Raw genomic sequence first — 25,311 nt, forward strand, 5'->3', positions numbered from 1 at the left:
TTGAATTTGCTACCAGATCATCGCTGAATATTTTGCTTCGGTTGAAAGCTGGGCTGGCTATCAGTTTTCTGAGTTTTTCTTCCTCTTTCGATCGGACTAGTTTCACGTTCACGCGTTTTCTCAAATTCTCCATCGTCTTGCCGAACACAGAGTTGTTCATGAGCTTGTACAGGTTTTTTCTCGAAATCACTGTTGGCCCGCTTTCGTAAATCCGTGTTCATTCTAATGTAGGGTTCCATCCACGGACTCTGATCGAACTTGAGTACCCTATGAATTTTCGTTAGTTTCATTCCCAGCAACAAGTACAGTTGCAGGTTGCGATAGTGAACGATATATTTTTTCTTGTTCATCAAGTTGGGTACGAGTTTTGCAACGTTAGCCGGCTTATTTTTCCCCAGCAACGTCTGTTGATATTCGGACATCCAATCTGGGTTAACTATCACACGTTCGGGAGCGAGCGGATAGCTGTTGTGTGATTTGTGTAATTCCACGGGATATTCCAAGTCCACTTCGAATATGTATCCTTTTTTCGAATCTGGCACGATGCTCATGACGTCGATCGTCTCGGATGTCCACTCGAATCCCCTGGTGGGTAGATACTGGCTCATGGCCCAGACGTACAGGTTGTTGGCGTCGAGATAGAGGATATGGGTGGTGGATTGATTCGGATTATAGTTTTTTTCACGTACTTGTTGTTGGCTTTCGCGTAGCGTTTGGAGACCATGGAAATCCCACCTTGCAATCCTTTTTCAATGAACAGGTGCATGTCGTAATCCGTCAATAGTTTGAGTTCCACACCGGTCTTTTTCAACAAGGCATCCCAAGAGAGACCCGGGGAGGAGAAATACCACGCGGGGTCTAGGCCATACTGTTTTGAGGCCGGTTTTTCTAAATATCTCGAACACGTCGGTCAACAGGAGTACGTCTGTTTTCAAGTACAGGTTGTGGTAATCACCCAGATTCTTGCAGCCTAGATTATCCCATACGTTAATCGCGTGCGAGTAATCGGCCGAGCCGGTCAACTTGCTGTAAAATCGGTTGATGGGAGGCTGTCGTGCCTCGTTGAACTTGACCTAGTATGTAGTACAGACCCTGAAATAAATATATCCAAGAAAGCCCACGCAAGTCTAGAAAATGTGCCAAGTCTAGATTTCCTCAGCTTCTGAAAATGAAGAAAGTGTCAGGGCTCCTTTTCATTATATTTTTATTTTTTTTACTATGAACTTTTTTTCAGTAAAATATGTTCATTTCAGAGACTAGTTGTGAGTCTTAACTTGACCCAGCTGTCCATGTATTCATAGGGGTAAACGCCCTTCCTCATCAGCAGAGGTTGAGTCTCGGCATCGGTGTATCGATTGGTGATGTGGAAGGCGTTCAGGTCGTTGACCTTGATCAAACTATCGAGAGACGACAGCAGGAATTGAACGCTGTCGATGAATCTTGACATTCAAGTGATCTAAGCAGTAAATTTGTAAGAATAACTTTAGAGGTTAAATATGTATAATTATATTTTCATGAAAATGAATCAATATCAAATGCATTTTTATAACCTCTAAAATTATTCTTACCAATTTACTGTTCCGTACATCATCCAAAATAGAACGGAATATTGCAAAGTTCATATTTCGCGCCCATCAGCAAACAGGCAAAATCTGACAGCATATTATATTTTCCACCAATCGGATGGCCCGAGTCAGTTTGTGCGGATCTGCTCAGATGACTTCAATGTCAAGGCCATCTATGGCAGACAAGTGAGTATGACTGCCGATGGTTTTGGAGAAAATGTCTGCTTACTGTCGAGGAAATAACATGTAGATGTTGCAATAAGTTTTTTAGACCCGGGGAATGCCGCTGCCGCTCGAATCTAGCCCTACATAGGTGCTGTCAACGTGGCTGGAATTAATAAACGAATTTAAACGGTAAGTTTTCGCTGACTTGGGTGATCCATGATTTTGGCTTGGAATTGTGGAGGTAGCTGTTTTCGGTGAGTCGTGGGGTATACCTTTTGAAATAATGATCCGATTGTGACCATTTTTAGGTTATTTTGTAGGGAACTTATCTAGCTTTCGATCCGTAGGCCTCAGCGGGGCCTTCAAAATAGTTTACGTGGTGAAATCAAACTTTGATTGAGGAGGGGGTGGTTTCGTCGTTACATCCCTTTCCTTTTATATAGTACTAGGGTAGGGTCTATATACCTATATGTCTTTCTAACGCCGTTTCTAAGCGTGACACGCCCCTGTGGGTTGTACGGGGTCGTGCAACAGTTCGCGCCAGCACGTTCAAGTTGATGTTCCACAGCATGTCGCTCTTGTCCCGTACGATCGTTCTATGTCGCATGACTCTGTCGTACAGGATGGACAGCTTTCCCGAGTACTGGTTTAAAACCTGTTGGGCCAGCTCCGGGCTCGTTACCATGTCGAACTCCAGCGAAGTGTTGTCGATGGCGTAACTACCTGCATCACCATTCGGCGTACGCACGACTTTGCTGTAGTCGTTAAACGTGAGTTCGTATTCCAACCGATCACCCAGCACAGCCTGGTAAAACAGCGCATGTCCCGTGAGCAACTCGAAGTCGAGCGTTACGCAAAACCAGTTCCCGTACGCTTCGGCGATAGCTTTTTCACCCACCGGGATCTTGTCGAGCTGGTCTTGTGTGAAGTCGTACCCGACGCGCAATCGAGTTTTACTGATACCTTGATACACGTCGTTAACGCGTTCGCCCTCACTGTTCCAGAGATCCATGTAACAGAAAAACACATCGCTATCATCAATATTCAACACCTCGTTGCCGCTGATTTTGATGGTGGTTTTCTTGATGATGGCACGACCCATGTTCCGCACGAGTTTGCGTTTGTCGTTGTTGGAAGTCAACACAATGTTAAACGCCAGTCGAACCATGCCGGGAACGATAAGGTCATTCTCACCCAGTTTGGGGAATCGAACCAACAGCGTTTGGTTTGGATCTATCTTGCTCGGGTTATTGGTGATAGTCACCGACTGATGCACGGCTTTGGCGGCGAGAGGCTCTCTTAATCTTCAGAAAGGATCTAACTTTCTTCTGTACTGTGACACTGTTATATACATAAAATATAAAAGTTTAATATAATTAATATATTGGATGATATCCCGATGGATGATTTGGGTGGTGGTGCGCTCGATGAGGGGGATTACGATGAAGACACTTCGTTTACCAGCAACGTCTTGAGCGACGAACTCGTCAAACAAACCATCAACGAATTTTACGATGGTTTAAAACGCGATAAATATTACGTCGAGCCGCCGTACCAAGACTATTCCCAGTTTGTTATCGATAACAAGGGCATGCTGCGATTGAGAGCCGATCCAAAGATCGATCTCATGAACATGCGCACGAGAAAAACGCTTGCTCTGTCGATGCTGGTCGGAAAACATGGCCTTCATTTTCTTCGGGACGAATTAAACCTGTGAGATTACGGTGGCGCACGACCCAAACAACTTCCACCCAAAGTAGTTCATGATCTGCAAAATGTCAGGACCAAACTCAGCAACGTCGGAGACGTACCCCAACGTGCTAAAGAAACGTCGGACAGCATCGAAAACCTGTTGAGCACGTACTGGAACAAACTTTGCCGTGTTTCGAATGTCCTGTTTGAGAACTGCAAGGGCTAGACAAGGCCTCGAGAACCTTTCGTGGAGAACTCGTGAACAACATAGGGAAACTGAACGAAATCGACGAGCACATCGCTCACGAGAAAATAAAACTCAGGCAGGTCCAAGACGACGAGTCTCTGAAAACCATCATCGAAAAACGATTGCACGACTTGCAAGACGAGAGACGGACCCGTTTGAATTCCGCTTCGTCGAATCGAGAACAGCTTCGGTCCCAGATGAGCCGCATGCGGGAAACCATCGATCGAGTCCTGAACGAAGACACCACGTTGGCCGACATGATCCGAATCCTCTTTCGAGAGCAAGGGACCACCATAGCCAGTATTCTGACGGCACTGGGCTTCATCATATCAACCCTGGTCGTATCACTGACTGGGGGTGGAGGGGGTGGAGGTACGCCTCCAACACCAAGCCCATCAGGCGACGTCAGAGACTGGGTCAAAAAACATCTGAAATCACTCGGTGAAGCCCTGGCTAAACTCGCTGGTAAGTCCGCCGAAGCCCGCACCCGGCATCCTGGGTAGCATCATCTCATGGTTACTAAGCACGCTGTCGAAAACAGTCACGTGGCTTGGTCAAAACCTGTGGGCGTTCATAGTCGCCGTGGTCGTGCTGGTGTACGTAGCCGTTAAGGAATTTTTAACCAGAGGAGACCAAAGCCGGCTGTGATCCCGCCAACCACCAGCGCTGTTTTACGATCGATGTGTTCCTTGTTTTCAGCCACCGTGTGGTGCTGGTTGAACCCTGCGCTCCAGGAATGGTGGTACGACTATGCCCGTTTCACCGGTCGTGGGATTTCGGACGTGACTCACGTTGATACCCTGGTTCACACCCAACTTCTGGTCGGCCGTGGCTACGACTGTTTCGTTGTTGTAGCCCACCACTTTGTTGATTCTCAGTTGCATGTCGCTCGGAGCCATGTACTCAGCCCACATCGAATACGTAGTCGACTTTAGACCGGGCGTATTCCAACACGTCTTGATAGCGTTTGATGGCACTCGGTAGGTCGACCGGGGCCGCTATGGCATCCTCGACGTTGGCCATGAGCTGTTTCTGTGCTTCTAAAGCAGTCCCATTACCGATGATGCCGGAACACGTTTGCGCCTGCGCACCCACCAGCGCCCACACGTACGTTCGAATCGAGTCGTTCAAGCGTTCGATGACGGCATGAGTGAACCCTCTCGACGTGTCCAGCATGAACTTTTTCCAGTCATCCGCGGGTCCCTTATCGAACCCCATGATCTGGTAATCCTTGTTGGTGTCGAAAGACATGAGTTTATCGTTCCACTCGTTTGTCGTGACATAAGAACCTGCATAAAATTTATCACCCCATTCTTTCAACCTCTTGCTGGCTTCCACGAGGGGCATTTTGCGAACGATGGGGATACCCAACCCATGGTTCGGGCCTGCCAAACGCCAATCCGTCTTCGGGTCTATTTTTAATTCATTGCAAACGTTTTCGTAGGCCCGTCGATCGTACGGGTTGTTTAATGCATCCCGCCCTGTGTCCTGTGGGAACGGGGCGCTGATCTCTTTGAGGATACGCCTGACATGGTAGTATATGTGGAACGTGAACAAAGACCTACTCAGCGCATCACGCCTAGTGTCGATCAACGTCAAGCCGCACCCAGTCGTCGCGCACAAGACGGCAAAGTTGAGTTGATTCTGCCAGAACTGCATAGGGTTGTTGAACCAATCGTGGACTGTCTTGTCATGCTTCACCGAAACCCTAAAGTATACTTTTCAAACACATCGATGAACTGGGCTCCCGAAATGCAACCCAGCCACGTCGGCCACGATCTTCATGTTCGCTTTTAGAATAAAACACTCCCAGTTTGTACATTTTAAAATTATTATATAATGGGTATATATACTTTAATATGTACGTGACACTTCCAGGAATAACGAGCGGTGAGTCCGTTCAACTGATGCACGTGATCAATAACACGTCAGGTCAACTTGAAGTCGCACTCTGCGATATCACCTACTACCCGCGATGGACCAACATCAACGGCAAAAACAACAGCCTGTTCGTCAATGATAAACGTAACCAAATAACGGACGGCTACTACAGTGTATGCTCGCTCAGCGATGAAGTCTTCGAACCCGTGGGTGTCGAACTCAAAATTAACGACTCGAACGGCACGGTCGTGTTAACTAACAACGGAAGAAACGTCTTGAGACTCATTCAGCAGTTGGCTAAAACGCTCGGGTTTACGTCGAACGACATACCACCGGAAACCACCGTAACCGGCACGAAATTACCCGATCTTGTTCCATTCCGTTCCTTTCTTGGAAACCAGGCACAATTACCAACGTTGCAGTATCGTTGAACAGACAGGATCGTCCCTCTTAAGAAGTTTCGAGGGGGTCCGTGTTTTGGTCCAAGATATGCCTCTTAGTGTCACAGGGATTGCCGTGGATGAAAATCTAAACCTTATCAGCCTCAAATACATTGATAAGAAATCAACGAAAAACCAATTAGATTTTATCTTATAATATATAATACACAAACACAGGATGGGACTGTACCCAGTCGTAGAAGAAGTAGCGAAAACACTGGAAACCGTAGACGGATTTCGGTTGAGGCAGATGTGTGACGTAACACGCCAACTAGAACAAGATCGTGATATACGGGCGTCATTAAGTAAGAAATACCATAAAGCTTTCAATTTCGTGGATGGGGCTGATACCACCCTTATTGTCATATCTTCCTACGAACCTCTGTTCTAATACGGCCATATTTCCCGGTTCTCGTAAAATCCCCTAGCGGGAAAAGATCGCAACACGAATTATCTCCCTTCTTTCTATCCAATCAGAACACGTGTTACATCGACTTAGATTTAACTTGACTAACACGAGCAAATGTGGGGCCACAAATATCCCACATCTGCCGGGGACTTGTGTTGATGTTACACGCAATACGTTTAATGGCTAGCTTTCCCGTTGTCAACGAGGGCGATGGAGAGGCCACTGATCCGCCATAACATGACTGAGTTCTGTCTAGAAGAAACGTTTGCGCATCGCGCAGGGAAAGAAGTTTAGTTTTCTCGAAGCATACGGAAATTACCGAGGCCTTGCGAATGATCATTATTGAAACAACGTCGCTGATTGCACAACTGAATCTGATTGCCTCCAATCACGAGTCTTGAACGCTCACACCATGAAAGGGCCGTATTAGAACAGAGGTTACGTAGGAAGATATGACAGGAGTAACCTCTGTGGGAAGAGAATGCCCTTATGGCAACCAGCATGGAATTAGGAGCAGTAGGTGTCGGTTTGTTGACCACCATCGTAGCCGCACCCATAGTGCTGGGTATTGTAATAAGAGCTGGAGTGTCAGGGTTGGTGGGGTTGGTGTTTAAATTTGCATTGAAACACGACGAAATCAGAATTCTGTCCGAAGCAAAGTTACACCATATTTCCACCTCACTCACTGACAATAAAATCTCAGAAGAAGAATTTCGTTTGGTGCTCTCTGAACTCGCAAAATATCACAGAATGAAACAAGAGATTCAAACCAAGTCTCGTAAAAACACTGTCATCAGCGAGGACGAGAAAAAACAGTTCATAGAACAAGGGATACAACAAGCCCAACAAGCTTTCATTACGAAAACCAAAGAAATCATAGGAGATTCACATTAAATTGTTTCGCTGAGATCAACATAGCCGAGTGACCAGGAAAGTGTTGGCTCGCGGTCATAGTGACCAGGAAGTTGGCTGGGGATTCAAAAGTGATATGCACACTAGCGGAAAGAGATTAGGGCCTGATAAAAGCTTTATTTGATAAATAAAGCTTTACAATGGCTTTTTGTCAGACTTTATCTCGTACCCCCAAAATGCTGACGATACCATACACTGAACGACTGTGCAAATATTGCTTTGAAAATGGAAGATCTGTTAGTGAAAGATGCCTTTCTAAGCTCTAAGAAGTATAATCTGTAACAGTATTTCAAGTGCAAACGTCTTCGATCGAGCATATTTTACCTGAAAACGTTGATGTTCTGTATAGCTCATGTCTATATTTATATATAGTCCAAGTGCGAAGAGAAACCTTATCGATTACTTTACTGACATGCAACTCATGTATTACTGCCTTTATACAAAAGAAATTATCCAAATATAATATGATGTCTTCATTTCAGGCGTAAACCGGATGATAAAACAGTGTAAATACAGCTCTTGATGCGTGTGATCGGTACAGACAAAATAAAATCACACAAAACAAATGGCCGAGTCTTTAATATTAACGGCAAATCTGCACTTTCTGAACACTACAGTAGAAGTAGACACACCGCTTGTCTGTTCTCTGAACCATATCTCTCATTCTAACCATGGCAGTTTATCTTAGAAACTTTACTTCCTTTGTTTCTTAATATTCCTATTTGTGTGTCATAAGCTAACAAAGTTACGGGTGTTTGATGCAACACTACTATTGTTTCTCTATATCCCCTTCTTAAATAGACTGCCAGCTTTCCCATTTGGCCAATGTCCGCATAATTCAATTGCATTGTGTATATGATAGAGTGGTATTTATGAGACACTTGAAGGAAGATAACTCTCTCTTTTAACAAAGCTTCAATTGCAGTTGGAAGATTGTCTGCATCACTTGAAATACCGAAATACACTTATGATTTAACAAAACCCACTTCACTGGCGTAAGCAGATCACGCCCCATCACCACCAGCCACCCCACTACTGTCCAAATCCAAACGAAAAACTCGTTGAATCACGAAGCAAACAAACATAATCGATTGTGACGTTGTGTGTTGGGGCAAGATAGACCCGCGCAACTCACAGCATGCTCTATATGTATAGTCACAACATACTCATTTCACTTCCCTGTTCATACCTGAGACCTGGTCGTCCTCGAGGGACGTTTACTCGTGCATTTAACCATCAGTAACACCTAGCGATCTGTTGACGTTAGTCGGTTCGTCATTTCATCGTGCTGGTTAAAACAGTAACTTCTTTGGGTTTGTTCAGACTATTTAACACATCCACTTACATAGAGTCTACTGTTTGCCTATGTGATATAGATACGACAGTAGGTTTATGTTTTGGAGTACCTAATGGATTCACAGGTACGAACATAGATGAAGACGACCTGACAGCGTGAATATATACAAGCAGTCTAGTCATAAATTGGCGAATGTTGTTTAAATTTCCTGTGCGTTAGATGGTGGATGTGCGTGAATTTCAACGAGGAAAACTGCTACATATTGAATAGGAATCTAACAGTTTAACGGCATGCCTGAATAGAGACGACATGTTCTGTATCCACGGACGTACAGAAAGCACGCATTGAACTCCTGATGACTGAGATCTAAGAGCCATGCATGTTGAAAGGGTGTTTGTGATCTGTCTACATTTCTTCTCGGTTGTATATGGTGAGTAATGGTACAGACAAACGTGTCTTTGTATCTGTATTTCAGTAGGTGTAATGTGATTATTTCATCATAATTCCGGTTGCCGTATGATTTTATATCGCATTATGTACGCGTGATTTGTTGTGACTGACGCGCAAATGTCAGAAGCCTTTCATGCCACTGGATTTTAAAGCTCACAAGCCATTTTAAACATTACCTGTGGTATGATACATACCTTTGAGACACCTCCAAATCAGACTTAGACTCAGACTGTGTACAAATACACACTGATAGTTGATCACATTTAAGACAACATTACACCTTTCTGCAGCGTTAAAGCAATGTGAAATATGCATTGTTTATCTATCAGCATATATACGCACTAGTTTTGTGAATTGAAGGATACTGTACATGAACCGTTTCATACAATATATTAAAACATTATAATGTTATATATATTATGTCTTATTTGAGTCACACAGAGTTTCATGCCTTAAAGATGAAACTACATCTTTGCTTCAAAACTTCTCTAATATTTCAAAACAAATATGGTTTTACCGTCAATTGGACCAATATATTCAAGTATATTTTGTCAAGTATGTTTGACTGAACGAGTTTCAATATATTCAAAGGTGTCAGGACTGGAAACAGGTGTGTAGAGGATTTGACAAAAGTCTTTGCAGTACAGCTTCAGTGTTCTGGCGGTGAATGGATACAAGTCTTGCACGAGGTGTATGGGGATGGAGATGCAGCGACATGTCGTCTGAAATCTGCTGAGTCGTGTAGTAAGAAACTCGACAGCAGCCAGTCTGGCCTGGTCGTCAACTGTAATGGGAAACAGTCATGTTCTGAAGCCATGCAGGTACAGACCATCAACAACTGTAATATTACCGCTGCTGTTGTTGAAGTAAAGTACAACTGTATCAAAGGTGAGACTTCAATATGGTATACCTGTATCAAAGGTGATCATTGGACAAACCTGTAGTAGATCTAGGTATAAACACTGATTTCTTTAATATCAGCCACTGAGTCCATTATAGACATATTATTGTAAATATTTACCATGAACGTCATAAACGAATGTGTAGATGCTGGATGCACAGCCGGATAGCAACTGCAGTATTACCGATGCTGATCAGTGCTGAAGTAAAGAACTACTGTATCAAAGGAAACTTTGGTCGTTGACGGGACATGACCTGACTGTCAGTAAGACACAACTTAGGAATGACGGTATTTCTTCCCCTCATCAAGTGCAATCTTTTAGCGAAAAACGTGTGTCGCCAGTGGGCTTACGAACGATATCTTCGTCGACATGAACAAATCTTTATGAAAGTAACCAGAATTATTTATTTACTAATAATGTCCCCATTTATGAAATATTTGGTTGATTTGGTACGTGTCATGTTATTGTCTGGATTATGCGCATGTGTGACACGAAAATATAGAAACAAACCCTGTCGATGAAGGCGATGCTAGTACTTGTCTCGGTGAAGCATATATATGCTCGAGCTGGTCCCAGGTGGATCATTTCGTTGTCTTGGAATATGCACATGCATTTCAGAAGTCGAGATGCCAAAGAACAAGAAGCACCTGTGAAAGACTCAAGGAACATACTTAACGTGGATCTCGCATAACTTACGTCGAGGTCGAAAACCATTTCAGCGATTAGACACCAGGTCCTCGTGATTTAACCCATACTAAGTACTACATCAAACTGACAACATCAACAAGGAATGATCTTAATAATGTCAGTCCATGATTCATTTTACCTACATGTATGAGTCAATATTCAAACCCAGTAGTCATTTATGCATTGTGTTACTGTTTCCGTAACTTTTGATCACTAGCTCTTTACCATATTGCGGACCATGGTATACTGCGTTTTCTATCAAGGCTTTGATTGTCACGTTAGGTGTTTGTCATTCTCACACATTTGGTCTCGACGTGCATGTCATCTCACCTCATACACAGCACTCATGTTATTGTAAGCTAAGCTCACAATATACTGATAATTACAGAACGCTACCAGGCTTGAATATTATTGACCTTTTATGAATATCGACTTTTGTATGGTGTCACAGCCGTGTTAGTCAACCAGATTTGCCACTTCCTACTTCTTGTGGATGGAGATTCGGCGAAGGAAAATGAAACAAAAAGTACATAAAATTATAGTAACCATGGAGACGCCTTAAAGGGCATGCTTTCTATAATTTACATTTTCAGAAAGTTCATTCTATCGTTTCTTACGATACGAAATGCATGGTCCTGTACGTATAATGCACGCATCAGTTGAGAAAAATGCAACATTAATTATATTGACTTCTGAGCAAAAACAGTTACAATTCGACTGTTGTGACCTTGACCTGTGCCCTTGACGTGTTACATGTATTGAAGAAGCAATGCTTGTGGTATCAGAAACATTCAGAGCGTTGACTAAATATAGGTAAATTGTGATGACTTAGTCATATATATATAGCAGAAGCGGTCTTTCTAAAATCGTATGGTTACCATGGAAACAACCCAAAATGACATGTTGCCTGACACTTTCAACTAGAGATTCAGAGCTTTCCAAAGATTCATCTAGCTATACCTCCGGTAGACGTCTTTCAATTTTTGACACCGAATACCATTGCTCTATAAGCAACCCATGCTTGTCATCATAATGAATACACAATACCATGTGTCAAAAGTAAGACATGCTACATTTGGGATTGCACTTTCTCAGTGAAGTACACTCAGATTCTAGTACATGTGTACCATTTGAGCACTTTTTAATGTCATTGTGTATTCAAAGCTGTCGGTTGATGGAGCCGTGCCTATTTACACTTGTCAGAGGGGTACACAAAGTCCGTGCTCTAGACTACAAGTTTTGGAAGCCGTGGTGGCTGAGTGGGCTGACTTTGTGTGCTGCCGATTAAGTGCTTGACTCAGAGAGTGTGGGTTCGAATCTGGGATGGGACTCAACCTAACAAAAGTACTAGAATCTGTACTGGAATCTGTCCAAATTATAACATGTGTTACGTTGTCATAAGAGGCGACGAACAGGATCGGGTGGTTTTACCTCAGAATTTCTTCTTAATTCATTAAACTGTGGGTATAAAAATGGAAAGTTATCGATCTCGCAAAACAGGGAAGAAATACTAAATCACTTCTATTACCTAAGCTTAACCATCTATTCTCATCTCTACCAAATCCTGAAAAATGTGTCAGGGAAAGACTGCAAAATAAGAGTTTTAATTTCATCTGGAAAAACAAACCTGATAAGATAAAGAGAGATTTAATGATGACCCAGAGCAGGGGGTATAAAAACTCCAAATATTAGAAAAAATATATACTCACTAGCATTGAAAACGCACCACTTACACAAGTTGAGATTACTTAAGCACACGTAAGCAATTGATAGTTTATTTAGTGGATGATAACAGTGGACGACTGACAAAAACAACAACACAGAGAAAACGCTCATTCATTTAGTTGTTTCACAGTCAGAAAGGATCAAACACATGTGGGGTCAAATCGAAAAGTCAATATTGCGTGTGACCGCTGTTTGCATTAACACATGCAGTGCAACGTCTCCTCATTCAGTCAACAAGCGTAAGAATAGTGTTCTGAGGGCTGGCATTCAACTCCTTCAGAAGTGCAGCCTCAAGTTCCCGGATGCTTCGCATCTGTTGTCGCCGAGAAAGACGTTGACCAATTTCGTCTCACAAGTGCACAAAAGAGGATAAATATGGGGACAGTGCTCGCCAATGAATTACCAGGATGTGTTGCTGGGCCAGATACTGCATGGAAAGACTAGCTGTGTATGCCCGTGCGTTGTCCTATTGAAAAGTATGGACATCTTGGTGGTGATTGACGAATGGCACGACGTAATTCTGAAAATATGGTCACGGTAGTAAGGGGCATTAACTTTCTCCTTGACAGACATGAAGGCAGTTCTGCGATTGTAACTTATGCCATCCCAGACCACGACACTCCCACCACCCCAACGGTCTGTCTGAACCACACACTCATCAGCATAACGTTCACCACGTCTACGCCAAACACATAATCGGCCGTCAGCATTACGTTGGTGCAAACGTGACTCGTCAGTGAATACTACACCATGCCATTGTTTTAACCTCCATTGAACATGTCTTTTAGCACATTGTATACGCTCATTACGGTGTCTGTCAGTCAGAATTGGTCCAATGTAATAACGTCGGGCATGGAGCCCGGCAGCGTGTAGACGGTGTTGCCCGGTGATCCCACGTCGACCTTGAACTAGTGCAGCAGCCCTGGCAACCGGCAGCGTTCGATCACGGACATGGTCATGGACAATATGGCGATTTTGACGGGGCGTCGTGACACGTTGTTGCCAAGGTCGTTGAAGGTCACGGATGCTGCCTGTCTGCTATGAAGCCTAACGATGGTGGAGTAGCTACATCCAATTCGTCGAGCAATATCCCTGCTGCTGGTGCCAGCCTGAATCATGCCTAGTGCACATTCTCTTTCCTGAGGTGTTATCCCCGGCATCTCTGTCCTCGTTTCACAATCGTTAGTAAAGCAATGAGAATCGATTCTCATACACCTGCTTTTAAGGTCACAGTCAGCATAATTTCAGAACGAAATTCAATTTTTCCATGGCGTGGATGCATGTTGTTGCGTTTTGGAGTTAAGATTCATATTGTGAACAGGAACTCGTTTCCAAAACATTTTTTCAACTGGACATGCCCTATGACTTCATGTTAGTCTTATTCATTGGCAATTGTCATGCAGAAATCCATCTTGATGAAAATATGGACTGGTGCGTTTTCAATGCTGGTCAGTATATCTTCACAAAAACTAAAATGCATTTAAAAGAATAAGCGGTCATGACCTCAAATGGACGTTTCTCTACACCAGTCAATTTAATATCAGGACTCTAATTTTTCTAACGGATAGTTACTTTATACAAAATGCAATAATGCACTCTTGATACTTTTTCAATAAAATCTAAATGTTTTAACGTATGAATCGATGAAAAGAGCCATTATAACAAATGCTCGAACACTGAATATAAAGAAATTTAAAAAGAAATGATGCGAACCCATCTATCCTTTTAATGTTTCAAAAACTGACACCATAATTTGGAGTAAAAAAACTATACGCCTCCCTCTTGAATTCAAAATTTGTTCGGTTGCCAAGCTTTTTAAAATGAGTTCTACAGAGTGGTTTTTCTGGAAATGACCGGAAATGTCTTAACGTTATTGCAAATAAATGTACGCGAAGCATACACTTGAAATGGATGCACTATAGAATTATTCACAATATTCTCCCAACAAGGCCATTACTTTATAAAACTGGATACACAGTTTCACCAATATGTCCATTTTGTGAACCAGAAAGAGACACTATCAACCATATGTTGTGGGAATGTGAATCTGTTTTTAAATTATGAAAAGAAATAGAATCATGGTTGAACTCAGTACAGTTACAACTGGAATTTACAAATAAAATCGTTATATTGGGAATGAAGGGAAAGAACAATAATCCTATTAATGAAATCATTTCAGTAGTCAAACAGTACATCTATAGATGCAGCATAAATAGTTTCAGACCAAAGTTAAAATATTTAAAAAAATGAAATAGTCCGTCACTATGACATGTCAAGATATGTTTACCTATGAACGGGAACTGAGCGATTGTTTTTTCAATATTTGTCAACTTTACATTTATTACTTGGAAAATAATCCTGCCAATTGTACATTTTCAGTCAAGTCAAGTCATATGTATACATGTATACATATACCATAATGTGATTGTATTATTATGAAACTTATCAATACATGTTTCCCTGTACCATGAAATATGAAAAGAACAACAACAAAACAAACAAACACAAAAAAAACCAAAACTTTGTCATCAGGAAGCTGTCAACTACTAATTCATATGCGAATTTTAAATAATTTGTTTTTACTTTGACTGTCTTTGAAGTTCATGCCAACTGTAATTTAGATTTTGACCTTAGTGTCGCCAGTAGGACAGAACATCCTAATCCTGGTAACAATACATATCAGTAACATTGACAGTAATTTATGAGCGTTGGTTCTTGAATTTGAGCTGCTAGTTCCCTCTCATAGCAACCTTGATCAACATGAAGCAAAAGCAAATTCGAACATGCGTGTGAGCAATTCTCTCTTCTCTTATGTGACCCATAACATATGTCTCAAATTTGAAACCCAATACAAACCTTCTCCTACTTGTCATATGCATTGTGTTTCAGGTAGTATGAACATGTGTAGTCCAGTCACAACAACAGTAAACGGGTCGGTGTACCTCCATTCTCCCGGCTTCCCTGACAGTGTCGGTGTGAACAGCAGCTGTGTTGTTAGGATCACAGGGCAGACTTTACAAGTAACATTGGTAGAGGAGCGGATGAAGTCAGGGATGCTTAACATCTCAGGTGACGGGAGACAACTCTGGACAAACGTGAACGTGAACCAGTACAACAGGGTATTACCTGGAACAGCTGCCGAAATAGTTATAGTCTACGATAACCATGATCAGGATGGATCAAATGTATGGATACGTGTTGCAGGTAGCAATCAATTAATACACTGATGCCAAAATCATATTTAGCGTACTGTATTCACAGTAATGTATTTTGCGTCCTATTCCTCCTTAACTGAATTACATATGGCCTTTCGTGGCTCTATTTTCTGCTGATTTCCCACCACTTGCAGAAATCGTATCTCTTAACGGTAAACACGTAACTCGGACTTAGAGACTGTTGTAACATTAACTTGTTCATAGGTTCAGGCCGAATGAACATAACGATCAGCAGAGAAATACTGGATGCATCAACCACACCTACGTCATCACATCAGCCGCCACGTTCACAGAGTGCATCAGGTCCAAGTACTTCGGACACACCAACAACTGAAACAACGACACGTGTACAATCTACATCTATTGGTGAGTGTACTCTGGCGTTTAATGGCCCTCGTTATACTTCAAATGTTTTCAGCTGCTTGCAGAGATATTTGCCCCCATACATGCAGTTGTACTGTTTTTGCCTGTGTGAGTGTGAACATCTCTGAAGGGCATGGTTCATTAACTTGTGTGGTCGACCGCTATTTGAGCATGTTTTCACTGCGGAGCATCATCAATGCATTTAAAGTAGCCTAAATAATGTATCTACACCTTTTCATGCAGGGATGCACCAGTTCATTTAACACATTTAAAAATGTCCTCGAAAAGATAATACAACACGTCACAATTTAATTCTGGACTCACAAAAGTCCAGAAACTCTCCGCACTGTGGGCACTTTCTGACAAGGGATTCGACCAAATAAAACATGCAGTTGTTATGAATAAATGCTAAGGATGAAAAAATGAAAAACGTTGTTTTCGAAAACTCAAAATTTAAACTCGCTCGCTCATGTTTAATTTCGCTCAGAATTCATGTCATATGAAAAAATCTCGCCCATGGGCGAAAAATATGTTGGCCCATGGGCGAGAATATTTACTTTTACTCAAAATACATGTTTTTCCATGTTTTGGTGGTTGTAAATGAACGAGTGTGTGTTTATAAGCATCATGACACAAATTTCAACTCATTTTGACTTAATTCAGCTAATTTAGAGCGATGTTAAAATATCTCGCCCATGGGCGGAAAACATTTTGGCCCATGGGCGAGAATATTTATTTTTACTCAAAATACATGTTTTCCGTGTTTTGACGGTTGTAAATGAATGAGTGTGTGTTTATGAGTATCATGACACAAATTTCAACTCATTTTGACTTAATTCGGCTAATTTAGAGCCATATTAAAAAATCTCGCACATTGGCGAAAAACATTTTGGCCAATGGGCGAGAATGTTTACTTTTACTCAAAAGACATGTTTTTGCATGTTTTGGAGGTTGTAAATGAATGAAAGTATGTTATAAGCATCAAGACACAAAATTCAGCTCATTTATACTTAATTCGGCTAATTTAGAGCGATATTATAAAATCTGCATTATTTACGGTAACATGGATTAGCTCATAATAATTGCCGGGAGACCCACATTCACACGATCACTCAACCATACCCATTGCCGGTTGAACCACACCATTTTCAACTCTTGTTTTCTTAAAAGTGGCTTTCCCGGGCTATAACTATCAGCACACCCCAATCCGACCATCTGTCATGAATTACCTGTCATGAACTTTCAGTTGTATTGAAAGCTCTCGCCTATTTGTTCATTACTAAATTGTTTCACGGATAGGTATGTCACTCCAAATTCACCATATGTGCGTGACTGTCCTCTCCGACGTCCGCGCCTACCTCTCAACCTAGCAATCTCGATCCACTTTCAGCTCACTATCAAGCCATCTATACCTTCACCTCTCTCTCCAACCACCTGTCTTCTCAGAGGTCCGCGCGCCTCTCTATTCCTTTATTATTTCACACCAACTTTACCTCCCAACAACTACTGTCTCCTCCGAGGTCCGCGCGCCTCCAGCCACCACCGACCCCCGCCACCTCTCAATCACCAACCATAACAAACTCCACGGTCAAGGCCGCCCATAGCCCCTCAGTCAAGGCCACTCAACCAAGCTTACTACTGCCTCTCAATTACTGCACTCGCTCAGCCTGCCTTGCCCCCCTCAATGCTTCCATACCACCCCCTCACCCCACCCCTGTTTAACCCCTTTTTCTTTCTTTACCCATTATTTAATTATAAACAGCTTCACTGTTTCCAAAACAAGCTCCCAATATGCTTCTTCCCCAACACACACACAGCACCCCTAACCAGCCCCATTTTATATCTATCTGTTTAGTTCTATTTCTCATCTCTTCTCATCTAATTAAATCAGACTACATTATTTTTTATTTTCCCTTCATAATCACGGCTTTTTATTAATTTATTATCATGTTTGTAGCCGTTTTCATTCCAAATTCACTTAAGTTAACACCCCATCATTTACATTTTTGGGGTATGGTGGTTTATCCCTAATTATAAACATATTAATTATTACTCTAGCTCCCACCTACCCCGTCGGGGTACATGTCATACCATCTAATTCATTTTAGATATCATCTTTTCTTGTCATGATACTGTTTCATATATCTATGTATATTGGAGCGGTCTTCATATAAGTTCTTTTAAGCTTGTTGACCAGTCCAGTTGATGAAAATTCTGTCGTTGCTTTTTCATGAAATAAATACGTTTAAACCACCTACCCCGTCGGCGACATTGGCTACAGCCAGAAGCCCACGTTAAACTCATAATCATCATCATAATTATGTAGTCACTAGGCACTTAAAACATTAGAAGCAATGCCATGGAACAAGTTACCTAACTACAGTATGACGTGATATTGTATAGTAGATGATTTGAGAATACAGAAGCACTGAAAAAGCATCGTTTTTTACCACCAAGGGCATAACACTGGTGACCCAGTTCAGGATCGAGTGATGACTGAAAATGACTGAAAATGCCGCTTCGCAACAATCTGCGAATGATCCAGAGTTCTACCATTTTTATGTGATATGGCTTCATAGAACAACACAAAGGTACTAGCTTGTGTTGGAAACTGTATCTGACATACTGCTTCAATGATACATTGATTCATGAAACAGAACAGAAATTACAGCAAGCTAAGCCTCAGTACAGGAGCTGATTTATTAATTTGTTAACGTACAACATGCGAAATGTGGCTCGTCAGTGGTATGCGTGTACGCACAGATAATATCAAAACATACACGTCGGAACAGTCAAAATTAAGAAATTGTTGAATATGAATTATTACTTTGTAATTCTTGTAACATAAACAGTATTGTGAGAGCTTTAACTGTATTGAAATATGTCTTGTCAATCCTATTATTCGCCAATAACCACTTCCAAATAAAATGGATAGTCTATGCTGCTTCAGAACAAATAAAGGTTAATTAGGGAGCCTCAAATGGGTAATTAAGGAAAGAAGTCATTACACTGTCACTTCCTGCCCAGGACGACACACGTCACCACTCAGGAACTCAGGGTCTTGTCAAACTTTCTCACAAAGGAAAAAAAGCATCAAAACTGTGACACTCGGTATGTCGTCATAGTATTCATTGTTGAATAAATTCTATCGTGGGCAAACCCCCACACTTTCCATTATGATTTATACACATTGTTTTGTACACAGTGTACATCACTATCTATGTAACTGTATTATTGTTATGGAGCGGCATTGATATGCATGTTTATGCTTGTTTGCAAATCCCGTCATGATTACTTGAAGAAAACATGTTTAAACTATACATTAAAATATCCATAGTATTAATATGTAATCTTTACATTAGGCTATGAGGAATACACACATGGGCGGATCCAGGAATTTTGAGAGGGGGGGAATTTTCCTGCCAACGCCAAACAATTTTTTTCGATGTGGTCTTAAGTCATTTTCAAAAGTCATTTTCGGCCGCCCCCCACTGACACAATATATTCAAGATTGAGATTGCTTTTAATTGTCAATATTTTTGCTACAACCGAAGAGATTTACCTTGACTTCGTTGTGTACAGGTCCGTGGTTGTGGTCTCTTGGTATTTTAGAATCTATGTCGTTAAGACAGTTGAGAGTGTTGATCTGTATGCAGTCTTTCTGCATGCATTTTCACGAGATCCATTTTCCTATTTTTCACTATGAACATATATCCACTTATACAAAGGTATCTTCCACAACGAAAGGTAGGGAAAACTTTCAAGTATAAGTTCCCAGTGCATTTGCCATAACTGGCAAATTCACTCACATTCTGGTACACGTGTCCTATTTCCTGAAAATATCCATAAAATATACACCGTGGCGGATAATAGAGTGAAGTTGAGTTAATCACAATTCGTTTTTACATTTGGTAGCTAGATTTTCAAAAATCTAGTGTCTTATTCCCGTAGTTAGAATATACATTAACACCGTCGTCAACAGACGGAGAACATCAAAGTCATTTTCTAAGAGTGTTGTACCAGCGTCCTGTTTGTATCGGTAAATTGTGATTTGATAACTTAAATCTAAGAATTGGATTATGTATAGATTTGGGAAGGAAGAGGTAGTTTTCAAAGCATAGATTGTCTTTAACGTTTTGGCAAAATTTTCCTTTCGAAGTAGACGCTAGTTCACATCGCCATTGTTGTAAATATTGATCTTTGAGTATTGTTTCTACTTTTGAAACCACCCCTGAGCTGGTGAACACAGTTCACCTTACCACTGTGCTGAGCTCGTGAACAGTTCACCTGCACTGACACTAATACGAGTGAGTGATTAAATTAATGATTGATGTTATGTTTAAACTGAACACATCACTTATCTCGTTGACATATCGGTCTGATAAAGTCAGAACAGAACTACACAGAAATAACATTGATGCAGTTGCAGGGTGGTGGTTGTGTGAGACCTAAGAAGAACAAGTATCGCCAGCTTGAAGAACGGCTAGACCGCGAGGATAGACAGCTGCAAGATGGTGTCGAGACTCCACTTGCTTACGGTGTGTCTCACCTTGTGGGACTATGAATAATGATGTATGCTTGTGATATTGTGTATAATGTGATATTTTGTAATAATGTATGTTTACTGATGGTAGTGCTAATATTGCCTAATGGTTGTATATCATAATACTGTTGATGCGATTGATGATGATGATAATATGTATGTTGAAATAAATGAATGAATGAAGTCACAATTTTATGGGCAGCCGAAATACCATGGACCATATTACACAGGGATCAACCTGCCCTGCACACTCATTCATGCGTGTCCTCTTATCCCAGGTAACCCCCTGCTGCCTGCTGGGGGTACACCGCCGAAACGCCGCTTACATTATAATAAAGAAGTTGTATATCCATATAACTTTCTCCGTTGTTCAAATTATCATGGTCTCAACGGATATTGCATTGTCATACGAACAGCCACGACTTTCAAGTATATTTTGCTTTCCATATATACAAATCTATTGATCACACTGGGCAAGGTGTGAGATGTACAGGTGCTCTTAGGGTGTTTTGTTGAAACTGACTGACTGCGCATAACGCGCAGCCAAATATCGCACATTCTAAGGAAATCTCGAATTGATTGTTTTATAAGGTGTCGAGCTGACCAATTGGAATTCTGTTTGGGATTACTCACTCTATCAGGACCAAGATTTTTGTTATGTGTATAAACTTTCTTTGTCATGTGAAATTAGGGTGTAAATATATTGTTGTTTACATTGGCGATGGTGGTTAGGTGCTTTGGAGGTCGCCTTCGCCTGTTGGCATTTCGGCAGTGATGCATTGCAAAACCTTATATACCAAGATATGCACATGAATAATCTTGAATTTCAACCTTTTGTTAAATTCTCTTTTGTGCATTAACTTATTTGTCATGCAAAATTGGTGTGTATATGTGTGTGATTGAACAACCCTGTTTACTGAGATAGGAATAGGAACTTTGACCTTTCTCAAGACGTGCACATATTAGTCTGTAAAAGACACTGACATTTATGTGTATATGCTCTTGAAAACCTTGTTTGGCAAGATGTGCCTTTCAATTTAGCTATTGTGTGCATGTTCATATTGTATTTCAGTTTTGACAAGTACATGTAGTGGGATTGACAAATTGAATGTATCTATACAACATCCCTCTGTATGTCTTGGGTGGCGATAGGGAATGTTCATAGCTGTTGACACATTTCTGGACGTGAAATCTGTGTAAGACAATCAGAAGTATCAATACAAACAGTTTGCACCAAGTCTACTGAGGGTTGTAACCGTGCCGTGTCTATTCAGAGCTATATTTCTTAAGAATACTGAAAGCATTTGTTCCTTACATGAGCATAACAGCTCACATATTTGTGTAGTCGGGGGCTGAAACGTTCTGAGTTTTAGTGCGGTTGACTGCATCGGTTACTTAATATACTGGACAACAATAGTGAAGGATATATATAAATTTTGAAATTATGAATAACGATCTATATATTCATTGACACACTGATAAAATATCAATCATAAAAATACTAATATCCCTTACTTATTTTGTCCCGTATATTTCAAGCATAAATCCCACCCGAGTTTCACAAACTTCTCGAGAAGATGCTTAATTGAATGAATGTAACTGGTGTAGAATGTCTCTCCCTGGATTTGTACCAATGTCTGTTTTTTTTTGTTTTTTTGTTTTTGCTGTTGTTGTTGTTGTTTTCTTGTGTTTTTGTTTTGTTTTTTTTTTTTTTTTTTGGGGGAGTATATAGATATAAATGCATACAGGGGTTGTTTTGCTAGTAAATGGTCTGGTATATATTTCTGCCTTAATTCCTGATAACAGTGTAAAATGAATTTCATTTTCTATTCCAACGTTACATAAAGGACAATAAAGGTTTTTCTACCCTCATCAATCATTAAAAATAACAAACCTGAACCATGTGTAGAATACATACAATATATACTTTCGTATTTGTGTTCTTCCTTTCTTGAGTTACATGTTATTATAAATGAGTCATTTATGTTATTTAATTTTGCAGCAAAAGGATTTTTCATGTTTGGGTGCAGTTCAGCATGACAACATGTCGGAGCGTAAAGTATGCCTTCATATAGATATAATGCTTTGAACAACGTTGAAAAATCTGTCTGTCTGCTCTGCACAAAACACGTCAGGAACAAAAATAGATAATCCACGTTCTCTGTGGGAAAGCAATTCTGTTTAACCACGTTAAAATGTGTTTTGTCAAGGTTCAATAGAGCTGGTGTGTCGCCGTGGACCAGCTCACAATGACTGTACTACCTTTGTACGGAATACGTTTCAGATTACAACTTTGAATGAAATCCACTCTCTTTGTAAGAAACAGCCAACATATAATTTGTCACATTTATCCTGAATTCACCAAAAGGGTAAACGTCTGGGCATTTTCATTCAAATCATTTCGTCAAATTGTTGATTTGTCTCGACACACAGAGTTTCCTTGTGAGATTGTGGAGTTGGGTGGCAATGTTAGTATCTAAAGTATTGTATAGTGAGTGAGTATGGTTTTACGTCGGTTTTAGCAATACTCCAACAATAGCACAATGGGCTTCACACATTGTACCCGGGAATCGAACCCGGGTCTTCGGTGTGACGTGCAAACGCTTTAACCACAAGGCTACTCAACCGCCCATTAAGTAGCGCATTGGCAGAATGCTAAGAATTGCATGCAATACAGCACACATCTAAATACTGATAACCTCTGCTGAAATATATTTAAAAGACACCATTTATGACATAACATCAATATTCTATTTTAGATTTCCGCGCAATACTATGATAACGTTTGACGAAACAATATGACACAGAAAAGTAAGAGGTTTTGAATTTCATGCAAAAAGTACAATGTCACAATCAAGTACATATTAAACGCTGTAACCGAATGTAAAGGGTGAGTGAGTCTCTCTCTCTCTCTCTCTCTCTCTCTCTCTCTCTCTCTCTCTCTCTCTCTCTCTCTCTCTCTCTCTCTCTATATATATATATATATATATATATATCTGAGAGAGCGTGTGCGAGGGAGTGTGTCCGAAAGAGAGTGTGTGTGTGACTGAGAGAGTTTCTGTGTCATCGTGTGTGTTTGTGTGCGTGCGTGCGTGCGTGCCTGTCTCCGTGTCACATGTTTATCCTGAACACCACATTAAAAGTGTAACCTATGTACAGAAATGCCACTTGACAAGATAAGGCCATTCAATCGGCATTAAATCACCTCATTGTGGTCTGAAAGGAAAGGCGCATAACTATATTGTGGGTGGGTTGAGGTTTATACGAGATAAGAGATAAGACAGCACAAGAGGTTGCCAATGTGAAACCTATATTCTCTAGCCGTGTCATGGCCCACTGCTCCGATTTTCTCATTTGACATCATTTCTACCATGGATGCGTCAAACTTGGAAATGCCATATTGTATTTCAACATATGGTTTAAACATATTTATATTCTCAGACAATCTGGTTTGGTAAACAAGCAAAACATTGCTTTTATTAATACATCACCAGTACATATGTAATATAACAGAATACACGAGAACTGGATACACAAAAACGTCAAATTAATTCCTATCATAAGTAGTAGCAAACTGTCGCTGACGCCTTCGGCTACGTGGATAAAACGGGACGCAAAAATCCCCATATACCCCGCATCACAATAGTACACATAATTTATCTTAACGAGTGTCACATGCAACCAAAAAATCAAACATAATTAAAACACAATTATCACTTCTTCATGACATATAATATGCATTGCTGGTTATGAAAAAACAAATAAACAAAATTATAAGCGTATAATCGCAAATCGAAAGTGCAATATTTTGTACTTGGGTTTACCTCCCTCGAAACGAAGCAGCCGGGATACCGAACCCAGTCAGAGCGGGTGGGTGTGCACTCAAGTGTAACGGCTGGTTCATTAGCAGATGCCGCCTTCACGGCTCATTGTGTGTGTATATATAGAGATGTTGGGTTTTGTAAATACATGCTCATTTTTTGTGTATAACATTTTGCAATCAACAGACATCATAATATGTCATGTGTACAAGTATCACACCTGCCTGTCTGTGTAATTACATAATGTGACAGAGACCGAACTCGGGCCATAAATCAATGCGTTTTGTTTATGGTGTATAGCCTGATTGGTGTTAAGTTCAAATTGCATGTGGTCAGTGATCGCAGTTGTGTATTGAATATTGTCATTAGCAGACAGGCAGGCAGACACACAGGTGTCAATAAAACAAGACATTGAGCTTTGTCTGTGACAGCGACATATCTATATCACTGTTAGAAGTTCTGTCAACGCTAAATAATGACATTGCTTTTAAGTATCGAACTGAGAAAGTGACTCGGTAAGAAGAACGTGTGGTGAAATAGACAAATGAAATTATATAAACAGTTTATTTACTGTCATTACATATAAAAAGCTCGCGCCTGTGAGATATCAACAAAACATTATGAAAATAGCTCACACCAAAGCCTTCACCGAGTATTCACCAGACAGCCCGCTTCCAAGTTGCGCCAACCTATTTCACTGCGCACGTGCTATGAGCGCAGCCCAGCTGTTGAAACCCGTATTCCCCAGAAAAGTCTGGGGAAAATTAGTGAATCGTTTGAACTCCGATTTCGCGCGGTTTTTTTCATCGCGTTATTGTTCAACTTTATAAGTTGAATTTGCATTTTTGACGCTTTGTTTCGGTAAGTCCATACCGAAAGGTATCAGAATCTGCAAAATTGTGTTTTACGTTGCAGGTGACCCTTAAAGAATTTTACATACACCCAACCTTAACAGGCTTATGAGACACTATTACATGTATCTAGAGGGTCAAAATAT

The 25,311-nt window shown here is 41.0% G+C and overlaps 1 protein-coding gene across 18 annotated transcripts in view; it reads left to right on the forward strand.

Annotated features, from left to right (window-relative positions):
* The window catches only part of LOC124264670 (cell wall protein DAN4-like), a 184,114-nt gene that overhangs the window by 102,591 nt on the left and 56,212 nt on the right, over positions 1-25,311 (forward strand). For 5 of the 18 annotated variants that reach the window (XM_046699410.1, XM_046699416.1, XM_046699422.1 and 2 more), the window contains exons 2-4: positions 9,650-9,946; positions 15,262-15,576; positions 15,792-15,953. The exons of 11 other annotated variants lie outside the window; for them this stretch is intronic. In XM_046699410.1, the coding sequence (XP_046555366.1) occupies positions 9,650-9,946; positions 15,262-15,576; positions 15,792-15,953 (774 nt within the window). The remainder of the gene's footprint in view (positions 1-9,649; positions 9,947-15,261; positions 15,577-15,791; positions 15,954-25,311) is intronic. 2 more of the 18 variants (XM_046699424.1, XM_046699425.1) reach the window with 1 other exon arrangement.

The sequence above is a fragment of the Haliotis rubra genome, unplaced genomic scaffold (genome assembly GCF_003918875.1).
Source record: "Haliotis rubra isolate DU_JTF1 unplaced genomic scaffold, ASM391887v1 Scf936, whole genome shotgun sequence".
Classification (NCBI taxonomy): Eukaryota; Metazoa; Mollusca; class Gastropoda; order Lepetellida; family Haliotidae; genus Haliotis; species Haliotis rubra.